Source organism: Rhinopithecus roxellana, chromosome 9 (genome assembly GCF_007565055.1).
Source record: "Rhinopithecus roxellana isolate Shanxi Qingling chromosome 9, ASM756505v1, whole genome shotgun sequence".
Taxonomy (NCBI): domain Eukaryota; kingdom Metazoa; phylum Chordata; class Mammalia; order Primates; family Cercopithecidae; genus Rhinopithecus; species Rhinopithecus roxellana.
This window is the reverse complement of record NC_044557.1, coordinates 132,988,210-133,004,996: the sequence shown is the minus strand read 5'-3', so window position 1 is coordinate 133,004,996 and position 16,787 is coordinate 132,988,210. Positions and strand designations below refer to the sequence as shown.

The following is a 16,787-nucleotide window of genomic DNA, read 5'->3' as shown; positions in this document are numbered from 1 at the left end:
GTTATAGACATGGAAAACAGCACAGTACAAGGGTGACGCTTATTTTATCTGGGGTTTATTGCATGGGCAGAGGCTGTCATTTTCCCATAGTGTCTTCATTTATTATGCTAATTGACTTTCCAAGCTCAGACTGGAGGGTGTCTGCCCTGTGAACTATTCTCAGTTGGAGGGTTTTAAAAGCAAACCTGTTTTGTGCTTGAATGAAACCAAAAATCAATGTGTTTCTTTTCAAAGACGGGAGGGTCAATACCGTGGTTGTTTTTGTTCCCATCCAGTTATGTAACCGTGGGGACTTGTTTCTTTGCTTTCAGGATTCGTACAAAACACATTAAAGTTAAATAATAGGGGAGTCTCAGGAGTAACCCTCGAGTTGCGCCTTGGAGTGTGTGTCCCTGGGACTGGGAACCTCCTGTGAGTTCCATCTCAAGTGCTGCTGCTGCTGCTGCTGCTGCTGCTGTGTGTGTGTGTGTGTGTGTGTGTGTGTGTGCGCGCGCGCGCGCGCGTGTGTGATTAGCCAGCACGCAGCACTTCCCCAGGGTTGTGTTTCCTTTTTCCTGAGATTTGGCGAAGGGTAAAGGGTCGGAGTCACATGGATACAAAGCTTTTGATTAATGTCCAAGTCACTGCTGTGGCTGCCGAAGCCGCTTCCCCTCCAGCCCCGGCCGTGTGAGGCCAGAGCAGCGGGACCCGGCGCGCAGGGCCTGGCAGGAGCCCCAACTCCCAGGAATTTTCTCTGCGGAGCCCCGCGCCCCCCGCGTCGGGATTCCAGCTCGATCCCCTCCTCTCCCTGCGCCCAGCCTCTCCCCAGCATGTAAAGTCGTCTGTCCCTCCTCGGAGTTGGCGGAGGCGGCAACTTTCCATTCTTGCCGCCGGGTGCCGGGCAGCAGCGGGCTCGCGGGTCAGCCCTCAGCACGGCGGGCAGCGCCGCGCACCGCCGCCGACCATGAGCGAGGACAGCCGCGGGGACGGCCGCCCCGAGAGCGCCAAGGACCTGGAGAAGCAGCTTCGCCTGCGCGTGTGCGTGCTCAGCGAGCTCCAGAAGACCGAGCGGGACTATGTGGGCACACTGGAGTTCCTGGTGTCGGTGAGTGTCCTCCGCAGACGCTAGGGGACCTCGGGGCGGCGCGGGGCGCGGGTCCCGGAAGCGGCTGCGGGAAGCGCGCGCGGCATTGTCTGTGCGGGGACCAGGGACGGGTCGGGGCATCGCAAGCGCGGGAATCGGCGTGTGGACGCTGCGTTCGCGGGGGCGGTGACCCTCGCGGGCATTTGTTGGTGCCCTGAGACTCACTGAGTTGCGGGGGCCTTGGAGAGCTCCAGGTCTGAAAAGTTAGCTCTAGAGAAGAGAGCTCCAGTCCAGGGAATCCCGGCTGCCCCATCTTCCCTCACTTTTCTTTTACCCTCCTCTCTAGTCTGCTTAAGTGCACTGTGTAATTGATTTTCCTTCTTGTTCTTTCCTAGAGACTTTGTTTTAAAGCTTTGGTTTAGTGATTAAAGATCCAGTCGGCTACATTCAGGTACACTAAGTTAAAAAATGTCCTTGAATGTGCTCGAGCTTGAGTTCGTTACTCAGATAACATGGCAGTGGCCGCTTTAGTTATGGTCTTTGAAACAGAGGATTCTGGTGTGGGGGTACAGAGAGAGCAGAGGGGTGATGATCTCTAGCAGCTGTTGGATATTAAAGCCACATGTGGCGCTCACCCCGTCCTAGTCCTACAGTCTCCTCCCCACTGGCTTAAATCTGTCTTCTGCTCAGTTTCTGGTCCCCTGTTTACATGGCCCATGGGAGTGCTGTAATCAAGCTTCGGGACTTCGTGGAAATGGGGATGTACTTACTTTCCACGTTTCTGCTTGACTCACTGCCATCTGCTTTGAAAACGTTTCATTCATTTTAGGGCCGAAGGGGCAAAACTGAGTGAAAGTAGCTGCTGAGATAACACTCAAAAGTTGAATTTTTCCTATTCACTGCTGAAAAAAAAAGAATTTAAGCCTTGGCTTCTTTCCACCCAGATTCCTGGGAGAGCATCATTCAAAGAACCAGGAGCTTCAGTTTTTGTGATCTCATCCAAATCCTTCTTCTTCAAACAACCAATTCCATGCCCCCTTGGTCTGAAGGAAAATATTTCAGGTGCCAAACTTCCTGCTTAGTGTTCTGAAATCTGTCAACTTTCTGCTTATAATCATGACAGATAAAATTCACTTCTTGGCTGTGGCAAGAAGGAAAGAACAATGTCTCAAGTGATGTAAAATGTACAGATTGGGTTATGGTTGACTTCTCAAAATCAATATACTTGACTCTTAGGGGCCACATTCTCTGCAAATGTACAGGTATTTGAGAATATCCTGGTAACTGGAGATTTTTAGAATTATTATATACTTCCTTGTAACGAAGATTGTCAAAAATGTATGTTTTTAAGATTTGATTTTTAATAGCTTTAAATTTGGCTTTCATGAAACTTTTTTGGTAACAAAGTTCTTTGTCTTTTGAAGAATCTGAGTCATTTCTTACATAATTACTCTTTTCTGAAGATCTGTGTACAAAGTACTGTGCAGAATACTTTGCAGAAATAGACAGTTAATCTAATTATATTAAAAACTTAATTTGTTGATCTTTATTTAAAATATCAGTTTTTCTTCTAATCTTAAACCTGATCATTACAACAGAAAACTTACTATTAGTATATAGAGTTAGGTAAGAAAGTATGGAAAGTATAAAATAAATTTTCCCCTTTTATAAGGAGAACATCATTTCATGATTTCTTTTTTTCTCTTTCAGAATCTATGGGCTCTTCCACTTTTTGTTTTCTTTGTGCATCATTTGTGCCCGTTTATGTTTATATGCACAAATGCACTAATTAGTCTGAATATCATCCTAAATAAAAGTTTACTCTGGCTTACAAAACCTAAGATCTATTTATAATACATTATTAGATTTTCTTTTTAGGGTGTTATTTATAGCAACATTTACACCCCATAGAGTTTTCTTGGTTACTTGAAGTTGATGTAGTCACTCTGGTTTTGATATTAGACTATGCTAGTGTGTACCAAGAGCTTTTAAGCTATTCAAACCGTTTGGCCTGGTAATTCCTCTTCTAGGAATCAATCCTAAGGGAATGATCAGAGATGGAAACAAACAATGGGAGTTATTTTTAAAAGTTAACCATAGTATTAAATAAGTCGAGTGGTAAATTTGTTGCCAAAAATTGATAGTTTACTCCTAAGTCAAATTAAATATTTGTTAGATTAGTCATTAATCATTTATATTATTGCTTTAAGCCATTAACATGGATGAAGGATGACTAATCTTTAGTAGAAAGAGGAAGAAGAGGTAAAAAGCATATTTTTAGTTCTACTAAGAATGTAATTTTACTTAACCACCCTATAAATAAGCAAACAACATGGTATTATTACCTTTATAAAAAGATCTTTATAAAAAGATCATCAGCACTTTTGGGGGTCAGCTAAGATCAGGAGTTCGAGACCAGCCTGGCCAACGTGGTGAAACCCCATCTCTACTAAAAATACAAAAAATTAGCTGGGCGTGGTGGTGAACATATTTAATTCTAGTTACTCAGGAGGCTGAGGCAGGAGAATCGCTTGAACCCGGGAGGTGGAGGTTGCAGTGAGCGGAGATCGTACCACTGCACTCCAGCCTGGGCGACAGAGCAAGACTCTGTCTCAAGAAAAAAAAAAAAAAAAAAAAAAAAAAAAAAAAAAAAAAAAAGAATATGGCTAGAGGGAAAAGCTTTTCTAACATCTTTCCTATTTCTCAGCCCTCTCTCGCCTCAATTCCCACACTGTGGCCTTTAAGGAAAGAGCATCTTACCCCACTGCCATCCCCAAGACAGCCCGTGAGCATTGCCTTTCTTCTCTATGCCATGGTATTTGTCTATCTGCATCTTCTCTGTAGTTGCCCCCAGGCACACACTGCTGTTTGAACAAAGCTCTGTGCCTTCACCTGGCTACTCTTTCCATGGTGGGCTGTGCTTCCTCAGCACAGCCTTTGTTCTTCCTGGGGCCTTCCTTTTGTACCTTGTGGATTCCTTTCAAGGCTCAGTTAGCCCCTTCTTCGCAGGTGCTCCTTGCTTATATCCACTTTACCCTGCATTTCCTTCTTCCATAGTACCCAAACTCATTGATTTTTGTTTACTTTGGTCTCATTCTGTTAGACCTCCTTGAGGAATAGGGACATACCACCTTGTCTGCCTGTGCTTTCCATAATTGTGTGCAATGCTTGTGACATTGTAGGTACTCAATACATGCTTGTTGAGTGCATGCATGAATCAGTGAGTTGACCCACCCTCTCTCCTCCCACTCCATTTTTAACGATAGTGCCTCAATTATCGTGAACATTTTGATTTCCTGTTTTCTTCCATTTGGTCTAAATAGACAGTAGAATTTTCAGTTTTGCTCAGGCACGTATGAATTTATGCAGCAAAAACTTTCAAATTAAACATGTAGTACCTGCTTTTAAAACAGAAACATGATTTAAATCAGGTATTGAGGTATTAAAGACTTTGCATGCACTATTGTTGCATATATTTTAAATTTTTGTTTGAGATCATGGATAGGTTATTTTTAGGTCACAGATAAAATGTTAGAGAGTGATCTAATTTGCTTGAATTTATGTTCTTGTTTTGCTTGGGAAATGAAATTTTTTGCTTTGTTAAAAATATTTCTTCTAAATAAATGATTATATGAACCTAACATCCAGTATTTAACATCCAAAGTCTGGACAATAGTAAGTTACAACCTGTTTCCTGTTTGCAAACCTGTGACAGAGCCTGCCGAGATGACAGACTCATGTGAGTGGACAGAGAAAAGGAAGACCCAGGGCTGGCTTCATCGATGCACATCCTGTGCAGTGGCCCACGGTTCTGAGCTGAGAAGGATGCCCAGGTTGTTTTAATGCTCTACTATTGCCATCTTGAAATTCTTGCCAATTTTATCTTTGACCTTGTGTTTTGCAAATGAAGTCTGATGGGACAATGGACATGAGCAGAGCAGACACATGAAAGAAAAAAGCGTTATATTTCAGCACCTTTAATAGCATATTCCTCAACAGCCCCCTGCTTTTTGAACAAGAGACCTCACATTTTTATTTTGCACTGGGCCCGGAAAATTGTGTAGGCCAGTTACATTGTGGGTCAGTGGCATTGAGGCAGGATGACCATATCATTTACTGTCTAAACTGGGACACTTCTGAGAGTGAAAGGGAGTGCTATTAGTAATTACACTGGGAAACAGATGGAAACTGGGATTGTTCCTGGCAAAGCAGAATGCATGGCTAGTCTACATTGTGGGCATATTAAAAGAATGACTTCAAGCTATGTATCTTGTCATAAACAGAATATTTTCAAATGTGTTGCCTGTCCAGGGTTTGATCTTGGATACCTTAGCATTTGAGTCCCACCTCTAATTTGCTTTGTGATTTTAAACACATTCCTAACTTTTCATGCCGCTTTTTCTTCATTTGTACAATGGAGAACAATAGCATTTCTCAGGGGTATTGTAAGGATGATATGATATATGCATTGGGCTTGGCCCATCTGGCTCAGGAGAGGGTCCTATAAGTAATTACTGTTATTTTGCTGATGTTACAGTTGTTATAAAGAGCCATGCCTATGGTTATCATTAGATATAACTTTTGTTTCTGTTATATTCCTTCTCTACCCTTTCTATATGTCCCCAATTCTCTTCTTTGTTTCCTCCTTCCTTGTTTTCCTTCTATTAGTGTAGTCTTTTTAATGATATTCTTATAAATGCTTATTAGTTGATTTTAAGACAGTGAGAAAACTTTATACGTAACAACAACCACAGTTGGAGTTTAAATGGTTGCATCCTCACTCTCTTATTCAGCTTAATATATGTGTGTCTCTTAGCTCTTTCAAATTGTGCTCCCTGGAGCTCCAGAGGCCCTTGCAAGGGCTGCTGGAGAGCTAGATGTTATGGCTTCAGGAGTGCCACCCTAGCTTCTCTGTGCATGGCTCCACTTTCTCAGATTTGAGCTTTCGTAAAAGCAGTTAGAGAAAACATTTGTCTAAATGGCAAATTCCCAGAGAAAAGGGGATTTGCATTTACTTCCTGCGTATGCTTTTCCTGGCCTAAACACAGTGCTTTGTAAATAGCAGGTGCTCAAGAAAACAGACAAACAGGCAAACAAAGCAAAAGCAAACAAAGCCGAATTTGAATGCATCTGAAATCAGACTCTTTAAGTCGTGACCTGACTCTTCCAGACAAAGATGATTGATTCAGCACATTATGCTTAAGGTTTATGTTATGGACTGAATTGTATCCCTCCCCAGGAGTCATATGTTGAAGTCCTAATCACCAGTACTTAAGAATAGGACTGTATTTGTACATAGGGCCTTTAAAGAGGTGATCAGGTTAAAATGAGGTCATAAGGTAGACCCTAATCCAATTTGACTAGTGTCCTTCAAAGAAGAGGAGATTTGGACACACAGATTCTGGGGTGTACAGAGGAAAGGCCTTGGGAAGACATGGGGAAAAGACAGCCCTCTGCAAGCTAAGGAGGGAAGCTTCAGGAGAAACCAAACCTACTGACACCTTGATCTTAGACTTCTAAGCTTTCAGAGTTGTGAGAAAATAAATTTCTGCTTAAGCCATCAATCTATGGTATTTTGTTATGGCAGCCTGTGCAGATGAACACAGCTTCTATTAGGTGCTGGATCATCACAATACTCTATGGGAGCTGCGACACTAGAGCCATAAGCAAAGTCACATGGAGGCAACAGAGATTCTTTCAGTCAGGGAGTCAAGGGAAGTTTTGGGAAGAGATGATGATAGAGCTGGCTTCTAAAGGATGTGGAGGAATGTGTCATACTGGGAGAATTATCAATCCCCAAAGTACAGCATGCCCAGTGTGACCTCAGTGTGGCAGAGCCTGGCATTTCAGGGTCTGAAACAGTCTTATAATTATACTCTATTATAATACCAATGACTTTAATATAAAACTAGTAGCTATTGTGATTAGATTTGTTTCTTAGCAAGAGAATTCTGTTTACGAGGTTGAGGAACAAAGATTGAAGTCTAGTTACCCATTAAGAGCCTGTCATTGCATTAGTCCAGATAAGAAATGTGGAAAGTCTGATCTGGGGTAGAAGCCTTGGAAAATGTTAAAGAACAATAACAACAAAAAAACCCAAACCAAACCACAAAAAATCAAATGCCCAACTATGAGGGATTTTTTGGGTAGAAGCTTTAGTATTTTGTGTACTCCTCTCAGAAGTGGAGGTTTAAGTAGAATGAAGAACATAGGGTGGGGCTAGGTCTCTAGTTTTGAAGACTAGATGGGTAGTGTCATTAACTGAGAATTGGAATGCAGGGCACAGAACAGCACTAGGAGGAGAAGGAAAATGAATTTGCTTTTGGACATGTTGAGCTGAGCCACAAATACTACTATGATTTTTGAAGATAAGAATGTAGAACTTGAGAAATAATTGGGGCCAAAAGTGAGAGATCCAAAAATTAACTAATCATGTATTTTGAAACCATCAGGTGAGTAAGATGACACAAGAAGACCAATTAGAGGAAGAAAATACACAAACAAAAGGTAGGATGTTGGAGAGTCAATATTTAAAGGATAGAGGAAGAGTAGAGTGTGCAGTTGACTTAGAGCTAGTCAAAGGCTGAAACAAAGAACTAGGAGAAAGTGATACTTTGAAAGCCAAAGAAGGATCTAGTTTTCAGAAGAAAGGTCTCTTTAAAGTGGCAGAACTTGAGGGAAGTGGGGTGTGTGAAGACTGAAGAGGTCGCTGGATCTGGCGGTTAAGAATGTCATTGGGGTTTTAGCTTTAGTAGAGCGTGTGAGCCGAAGCCAGACTGTCAGAACCAGTTGAGACATGAGTGGAAGCTGAGGATGTGAAGGATGATGGATAAACTATTCAAGGAGTTTGGTGGTAACTGCAAGGAGAGAAGGGAATGATTTTGTCTAGGGATGGGTAAGGCATATGAGTCTAGCCAAGGGGACAGAGACAATAAGAAGGGAACTAAAGCAGCAACAACAGAGAGTGGCAGAAGGCAAATGGCACCTTTGTGGGAAGCATAGCAAGCACCCCCATGGCACTGGGAGACAAGACAAGGCAAAATTTTCTGAGCCATCTTGCCCTGTAACATACCTGTAGTAAAATATCTTTGCAGACACTAAGAATAGGCAAGCTGTCACTTGTGTATTTTAAAAATTCTGCTGCTTCTCCAGTGTACAGCTTGTGGAACTGCCTAGGGTGGTCTTTGTGGCCCCTTGTGAACACATACCAGAGGCTCTCCCTCCCACACTGGGACAGTGAGGTGAACTGCATGGCACAGAATCTGATGAGCTGGTTTAAAATCCTCACACTGAAACTCTCTCACTTTGGTCAAACAACACAGCCTCTGTATGTCTTAGTTTCACATTTGGAAAACACATTTGATAATATCTCACAGGGCTGGCCTGAAATTCAAATCAGCTTCTGTAGGTAAAGTCCTGATAGGTAGGAAGTATTTGTTTGTTTGTTTGTTTATTTATTTATTTATTTATAGTATCGCTCTGTCGCCCAGGCTGGAACACAGTGGTGTGATCTCGGCTCACTGCAACCTCCCTCTTCCGGGTTCAATTGATTCTCCTGCCTTAGCCTCCTGAGTAGCTGGGACTACAGGCGCATGCCACCATGCCCTGCTAACTTTTTCTACTTTAGTAGAGACAGGGTTTCACCCGTCTACTTCGAGACTCCAGGCTGGTCTCGAACTCCTGAGCTACGGCAGTCCCCCTAGCCTCAGCCTCCCAAAGTGCTACGATTACATGCGTGAACCACCGTGCCTAGCTGGAAGTGTTTTTTTTTCCCCCCTCCCTAAACTCCAAGCTTATCTCCCTCTCCTCTGTCTTGTCTATCCACAGACTGAGTTTGGCACGTGCTCAGGCCAGCTTGAGAGTCACCAGCCTGGTCTGTCAGTCGCCCTGTCTTTTCCAAGCCTGGAGGCATAAGGAAAAGTTTAATAGAAGAAGGTCCTGAGAACGCCAGCGGGGCCTAGGGAATGCAGGAGAGGGGGTGTTCTGGAAGCCACCAGGGAGGGATGGCTTTCCTCCAGAAGGAATTTATGAGTAAGGACAAGGGCCACTTTAGCACTTTAGGGGAGAGGCAAGTATGGAGGTTGCTACCCGATGGCCGTTCTTCCTCTATGAAGTTGAACTCTGGTTTTCTGTCTGATGTTCTGTTTTGTTTTGTTCTTGTTTTGTTGTTTGTTCTTGCTGAGAGGGCAGTGCCCTGAAGAGAACAGTAACGATCTGGACACACACTTTCAGGAATAGAAAAGGGAATTGAGCTTGGACATCTGAGGGTGGATGTATGATAGGCTTTGTTCAATTATTCTTTTAAATGTGATTTTCTTTTTTTTTTTTTTTTGAGATGGAGTCTCGCACTGTCGCCCAGGCTGGAGTGCAGTGGTCGGATCTCAGCTCACTGCAAGCTCCGCCTCCCAGGTTTATGCCATTCTCCTGCCTCAGCCTCCCGAGTAGCTGGGACTACAGGCGCCCGCCACCTCACCCGGCTAGTTTTTTGTATTTTTTAGTAGAGACGGAGTTTCACCGTGTTAACCAGGATGGTCTCGATCTGCTGACCTCGTGATCCACCCGTCTCGGCCTCCCAAAGTGCTGGGATTACAGGCTTGAGCCACGGCGCCTGGCCTAAATGTGATTTTCTTAAACACAACATACAAATTTAGAGGCTCAAGTAGAGACATAAGCACTTCTGGTTTATTACATCTAGTATGAATAGGTTCAAATCTCAGAAACCATGGTGCAAATTGTATAAAACTTCTACTTTACATTTAATGCACGTATCAGTCATTAGCCATGTAAAAAAAAGAAACTGATTTATCTGACATTTTAGTGTGATTATAGTTTCTTCAGCACTTGTTTTAAACAGTGTTTTCTTAAGTATTCTTTTACTATATACCTGGCATTATATTTTCATACCAAACAAAATCATTATGTCTGTGTTTTCAGCACTATTAGTTTGACCTAAAAATAATTGTTTTAGATTGCATTATTTCTTTAACATTTTATTTATATTTACTTTTCATGAGATGGATTTTTGTTCTTCTTCATTAAAAGCATTATTAAATTTATTAAAATTTTTCAAATGTGAATTTATTAGAGTTATATTATTAGCTACGTTAAAACCAAGATCTTTGATTTACATTATAATTGTAAATTGCAGAATTTACAATTTATTAAAATTGTATTAGCTATATTAAAGTCATCTTTGATTTACAACATTGTAGTTGCCTCAAGCAATCAAAATTTCAGGAAAAGCATTCTGTAGTAAATGTTTCATTGATTAAAAGTGTGGCTGGGTCACTTTTTCCATGGTATTGAACATAACTATTCACATGATGATACATCTAATAATAACTGCTTAAAAATTTCCCCTATTTTCATAAACTATTGCATTTCATCCAAGAGTTCAATGATTGAAATTTTAAGAAAAATGATATGTTAATTTGAAGTTATGATTTTTAAGCACTTCTACTTAGTATAGGTGATTTCAGACTTTGATTTATTGAATAAATTTGTTGTATAGCCTTACATATAACAGAGCATAGTATACAAAAAGGGATCTATTTTGCTCGAAAATATCTTAACCAAGGACATTGTGTTTTGTCATTAATGTGAAATGCATATTTTCCATTAAAAGGCAAACCCTTCATTGGAAAAAGTTAAATTATATAGTACTTAAGAAATGACTCCATCTGATTAAATTTAGAATATCGATATAAAAATATTCTCTGGTTTTACAGCAAAAATATCACGATATAGAATACAGATGGATAAACATTTTTATTCATTTGAAAACTTTGTTTCTCAGAGAGAGTCAAATATGGATTGATATCTATGTTTGATTTTGCTTTGCCACTTTTGTTATTTTAATTATCTATTTAAGTTGTCTTCTTGCCAGTAGGAGAGGCTTTATAGATGGTGACACAGTTTCAGAAATTGTGCAAGAAATGCTGATGTTTTACCCTTGGTGCCTTGTAATACCTCAACTTGGCCTTGCTTTCATGCTTCCTAGGAGTTCCAGCCTTTTCTTATTTGAGACTGTTGCCTCGAAGAAAGAAATCTTAGGATTCCAGAAATAACATCTCCCATTCCAAAGCCTTATTTCTATCAGTAGTACTAGGAGAAGATCTGTGGAAAGGCATTATTATACTCTATTAATTGACTTAAATGTTAGTCCCACACCCACAGGCTCCAAGATTGTTTTAAGAATTCATTATTTTCCCAGAGGTATGTGGATGAAGGGATGAAGGGGTCTTTCATTTTCAATAGAGTATAGCTATGTCATATTTGGTTTTCTGTAATTTTATATATAAATATATTTGTATTTACATATTTTATTATTTATTATTTTTTTTTTTTTGAGATAGAGTCTTGCTCTGTTGCCCAGGCTGGAGCGCAGTGGCATGATCTCGGCTCACTGCAACCTCCGCCTCCCGGGTTCAAGTGATTCTCGTGCCTCAGCCTCCCAAATATCTGAAATTACAGGCACCTGCCACCACGCCTGGATAATTTTTTGTATTTTTAATTGAGACGGGGTTTCACCATGTTGGTCAGGCTGCTCTCGAACTCCTAACCTCAGGTGATCCACCTGTCTCGGCCTCTCAAAGTGCTGGGATTACAGGTGTGAACTACCATGCCTGGCCAATTTTATATATTTTATATATTTACAAAATGTATTTTGAATATTCTAGAAACAACTTTATCTGGTTTTCTTGTACCGCTTTATAATGAAACCTCTGGCAGAGACTTCTAAGTGTCCCCAATACCCAGTGTTCTTTTCTTCTATAGTGATAAAAGTTTTAGGTCCAGCTTAAGACTTCATTTCCCAGCCTGCCATGCAGATAAGTGTGTAAACCTTTGTAAAGGTTCTGGGTAGTGGGGTGAGCAGAAGTGGCCTGGGTAACTTCTGCAGTGTGCCCTTATTGTGAAGAGTATGCATTCTCTTTTCTCCTTTCCCTCTTCTCCCTGTGGTATGAGGATGTGATGGCAGGTGACGGGGCAGCCATTTTAGACCATGAAATGGAAGTTACATGTTCAGGGTGACAAAGCAACAAAATACAAGGAGACTATATCTTTATTCTTTCTTATTAAGACCATGTCTTAAAGGAGTCTAACCTATGTCCTGTCAAAAATGGGCCTATAAGAGAAATCAATATTTCTTTAACTCTGTCCTAAAATCATCACATTTTGATACCAAGGCCTCATTGATTTATGCAAATCATTAATGAATTGGCCAACTTTAATATCTTTTTTCTGTCTTTGTGTTAATATTTTTAGTTTATTTTTTGTTTTTTCTTTAATAAATCTCTAGTTCAGCCATAATTTCCTCGGATTATTCTAAAACTGCACTTTTTTGTTTTTAATAGTATACTTTAGTTTTTCCTTTAGAAAAAGAATAGTATTTTTTCTTACCTTTACTTAACATATTCTTTTTTTCCTGAAGGCCAGAATTTTGTGTTTATTTGTAAGGATATTTGTTCAGCTGCTTTAACTGAGACAAAATAACAATAGTTTGAACAATGCAGAAGGATTGTTTGTGGCTAGGAAAGCCATATGCAATCAACATGGCCTTTTTTGCATCCTCTCTTAGAACTCCGGTTATTTAATTTTTAAATTAAATATACCCCAGTGGTGTTCCAGTGGGGTTAGCAGCTCAGCTGCATCAGGTCATTCAGAGACCACTGTTTCTTTTATCTTATTGCTCTACCAGCCCCTAGGACCAATTAAATCTGAGTATGTGGGGGTGAGAGCCAGGCCTCAGTATTTATGTATATTCTCTAGGTGTTTCCAGTGGGTTAGAGAAGGTGGGGGAACCAGTACAGTAGGGTGTTGTCCTTTTCCCTATGGTTGAAGCTGAAGCTGACTTACCACTACACTTTTCACATCCCAGCCCCAGGGGGACAGAGGGTGGGAGAAAAAGTGGAGGGCAAGCACTCCCTTTAAGGATGTAACCCAGAAATGACACACATCACTTTCCCTCTCATCCCTACGGCCAGATCTTTGTAACCTGGCTAATCTAGCTCTAAGGGAGACCGGGAGATATGCTGACTGGCTGGACAGCCTTGTGCCCAGCTGAAACTTAGGGAGTTCTACACTGAAATAATGACATAGGAATAAATATTGAGGGGCAAAGGGTCGTCTCTGCCACATTTTGAATCCATTGATACTTTAGTCTCCTGTCTCAGAAAATCATTTATATTAATTATTAGATTCCTTTACTATAAGAACCTATTGTATTTAAAATATAATTTGGATTATTTCCCTCTAAAATAATATATTCTTTCCCACATAGCAATCCATCTAACATTTGTCTCTGTCTTCACATGTATTTGTAAGAGCTCCAGAGCTCTCAAGGCTCAAGGTTGTTTGTTTTTTTTTTTTTTTCCATTGGCTTTCACTACAGAAAGGCTTTGGGGTATTTGGTGATTTTATGTAATTTTAAAATTTTGTGGAAGTTTCCAGAAAAAAAATTCCAAGATAATATGGAAATTCTGTTTTTGTTATGTGTTTCTTATGTGTTAGGCACTGCATATTCATATTTAACTCGCAACTTAGAACTACCTTCAAAGCTCGGATCATTGTGAACTCACACCTGGGGACATTTTGGTCAGTTCCTAATTGGGAAAGTGGGGATTCTGAAAAGATCCACCGCAAAATTTGTATCGCTCTTCCAAGATGTTCCGCTGATGAATCACTGGCCCGGACCCTTCTGATGTGGGAATGGTGTGATTAATCAGGACTGGGAAAACCAAGGCAGATGCTGGAGCAGGGACGCAGAACTTGTTGACTCCGGAAGTACACAGAAGCTAGAAATCAGGAAGGAACAGTAGTTCATTTCAGGCAAACCATCAAGTGCAAGAGAGCAACAGGAGCTTATGGTCAATCCAAGACAGAGTCAGAGCCAGGCAAGCACTCAGGAGCCAAAGATTACCCAGAAGTCAGGAGTTTCCCTCGCAGAAATAAGGAAACACACTGAACCTTTCAGAAATAGAAAACCTTAGTTCTCCCATTGGCATATCTGTTAATATATGTCAGTACTGATGCTATTTTCAGCTTAATTTAATCCTCTGGGATCATTTTGGATCTCTGAGTATTTATGGTGCTTCCTAACAGGTTTGAACCCTTGGCTTTGTGTTTAAATACAGCTCATGTGTTTATCCTATGTGTGATCAAATCACAAGACATTTGAGGCAAAGATATAAAATTAATTTGTATAATTAACATATGTAATTATTATATGTGTATATTTATATATGTGCATGTGTATGTATATGCACACACACTGTCCAAAGTGTGTGTATGTCTGCATTTAATGGATATTCTATTGATTGCTTAGGTGAAAAGCATTAATGTAGTTTAAACATATATTAAGTGAATCCATTGTTAAAAATGATCACTATTCTTTAGAGTGTTCTGTTTGCCAGACCTACTTTGTTTGACAGGATAGAGGAATGAGAGTAAATGGCCTTCTGGTAGTCATAGAACGAAGTTTGGTAAATGGGTCATGTTATACAGCTAGAGACATTTTCCTCAGTTTCTAGCAAGGACTGTTAGCACAACCATATGATATTAGGGTCCAAAAGGGAATCATGTTATTGATGGAAGAGCATAGCTTTCAATTGAAGTATGAGAAGATGATGTTTCTCCTGCATAATTTTCAGTGTGCTAGTAATTCTCACGTATAAGTAGGGTCTTCTCTGTATCATTAAATATTTTGAGGGTAGCAAATATTCTTTGGGATTTAAGATTTTTAAAAAATTTCTACTTATGGTTGACTTCATTATGAGGAACATGATGGGTTGGATGTCAGAAAATTTGAGAGCTTAGTTAGTACTTGACTGGATCTTTAATTTTAAATATATGTATTTCTATAGATGTGGATTTGGGTCAGATTCACCTTTGATGGTGTTGTGAAAATATAAGCAAACCTTAATGAGAGATCTAGGTAGTCAGCTAGGATATTTGAATACATTTTTTAAAAAGAAAATGTCTGCTAACATTTAAAGAAAATAAATTGCCTATAGTTTTACTATATTGTACCATATATCCTTCCTACAAATTATTTCTTTTCCAGTATGTCACAATTCAAAGTTCCAACTCCTCTATGATATTCTGTAATTTCCCTTAATACTGAATATGTGCTAAGTAAAATCTACAGGGTGTTTTTTTTTTTTTTTTTTTTTTTTTTTTTTTTTTTTTTACAAATAATACAGAACTAAAAAACCTGTAAAAGAGAAAAAAGGAATTACCATAATCTGTAAAAAAGAAAAAATGCATCAATCTGGGCGGAGCTTGGGAGGCTGAAATGGGAGAATCACTTAAGCTCAGGCGTTCAAATCTAGCCTGGGAACATGTTGAGACCTCTGCCTCTAAAAAACAAACAAACCAAACAACAACAACAAAAACCAAAAAGAAAATGCAATGAGAGCTATTTATAAATTAATGTGCAAAACCAACTTTATTAGGTGAAAAACCTTATTTTCAGCATTGTGTAATTTATGAATCAGGCAACCTAAAAAATAACCCCTAATATGCTACGCATTATGATTGATTCTCTCCAATGATTGCTTTCAAAATCCAGATATTTTTATTCTTCATGGTCCGAGGCATATTTTTTGAGCATCTACTGTGTGCCAATCACTATTCTAGGTTCAGAGGACATAGCACTGACAAGCATTAAAAATTCCTGCTTTCATGCAGCTCTGACTCTAACCCAGGAGCTACAAGATAAATGAGTAAAATATACGATATATTAGCTAGTCTAAGTGCCTGGGAGAATAAGTGAAGCAGAGAAGAGGATTAAGTGTGCATGTGTTTTGACATTTTGTGTAAGATGAAAAAGCAGGCATTCAGTCTTTTCTGTCACTCTTCTTTTTTTGTAAATCTCTAAAAATATTTGAAAGAATTTTTATTTTTTTAGTAGGCAATATCTAGGAGGAAAGTGCCAATTGATTTCTTGTTTAAATCTTCAGTGTAGTGATAATTCGGAGGTGAAATTAAACCCAGATGTACATTGCTAATAAATAAAGTTAATAGAACAGATCAGAAAAAGCACGGTGACACTAAGACTTAAGGCTTTAACTAGTGTCATTTTTTAGTTATCATTTTTAAGTCTGTTGACTTTAATATAATAGGCATATATTTTTTAAAGGTGCAAACTTTAAAATCCACTGCCTCACTCTGTTCGGTGTTTATACCATTGAGGAGCTTATTTTGTGGAGCGTTTTGTCAATAAGGTTTCATGCCCAGCAGCTCTGTGTCTAGTGGAACTGCAGCCAACATTCAGATTCATCATGGATGAGAACCCAGCACGCCTGTGCAGTTGGGGCACCATTGGCTGAAAAGCTTCTGCTGGAAATGAAGTATCCTTTAGCAGCGAGGGGACGGAAGCATTGAACAAGTGGGGCAGGGGTGGGAATTGGAGATCTTGAAGGTGCAGCAGGCTCTAAAAGCCGTTTTATGACCGTCGTCTTAGATAATCCCAGACGTGAGTTAAAAGCCAAGGTATGAGGTGCTTTCATACATTTTTCTTATTTAAGGCCTTTCCCTGAAAGGGGATAGGAAGGATCAATAGTACCTTGCATTCTGAGCAAACTATCGCAAGGACAGAAAACCAAACACCACATGTTCTCACTCACAGATGGGAACTGAACAATGAGAACACTTGGACACAGGATAGGGAACATCACACGCTGGGGCCTGTTGTGGGATGGGGGGAGGGGGAGGGGGAGGGATA

General features: G+C 40.1%; 1 protein-coding gene across 4 annotated transcripts in view; it reads left to right on the top strand.

The window, feature by feature from the left end:
- Window positions 1–599: 599 nt before the first annotated feature.
- PREX2 (phosphatidylinositol-3,4,5-trisphosphate dependent Rac exchange factor 2) overlaps window positions 600–16,787 on the top strand; it is a 304,965-nt gene continuing 288,777 nt past the window's right edge. For 3 of the 4 annotated variants that reach the window (XM_030938189.1, XM_010371607.2, XM_030938190.1), the window contains exon 1: window positions 643–1,084. In XM_030938189.1, coding sequence (XP_030794049.1) covers window positions 944–1,084 — 141 coding nt within the window. In that variant the 5' untranslated portion in view covers window positions 643–943. Of the gene's footprint in view, window positions 1,085–16,787 lie in introns of all 4 variants that reach the window. The other variant, XM_010371608.2, reaches the window with a different exon arrangement.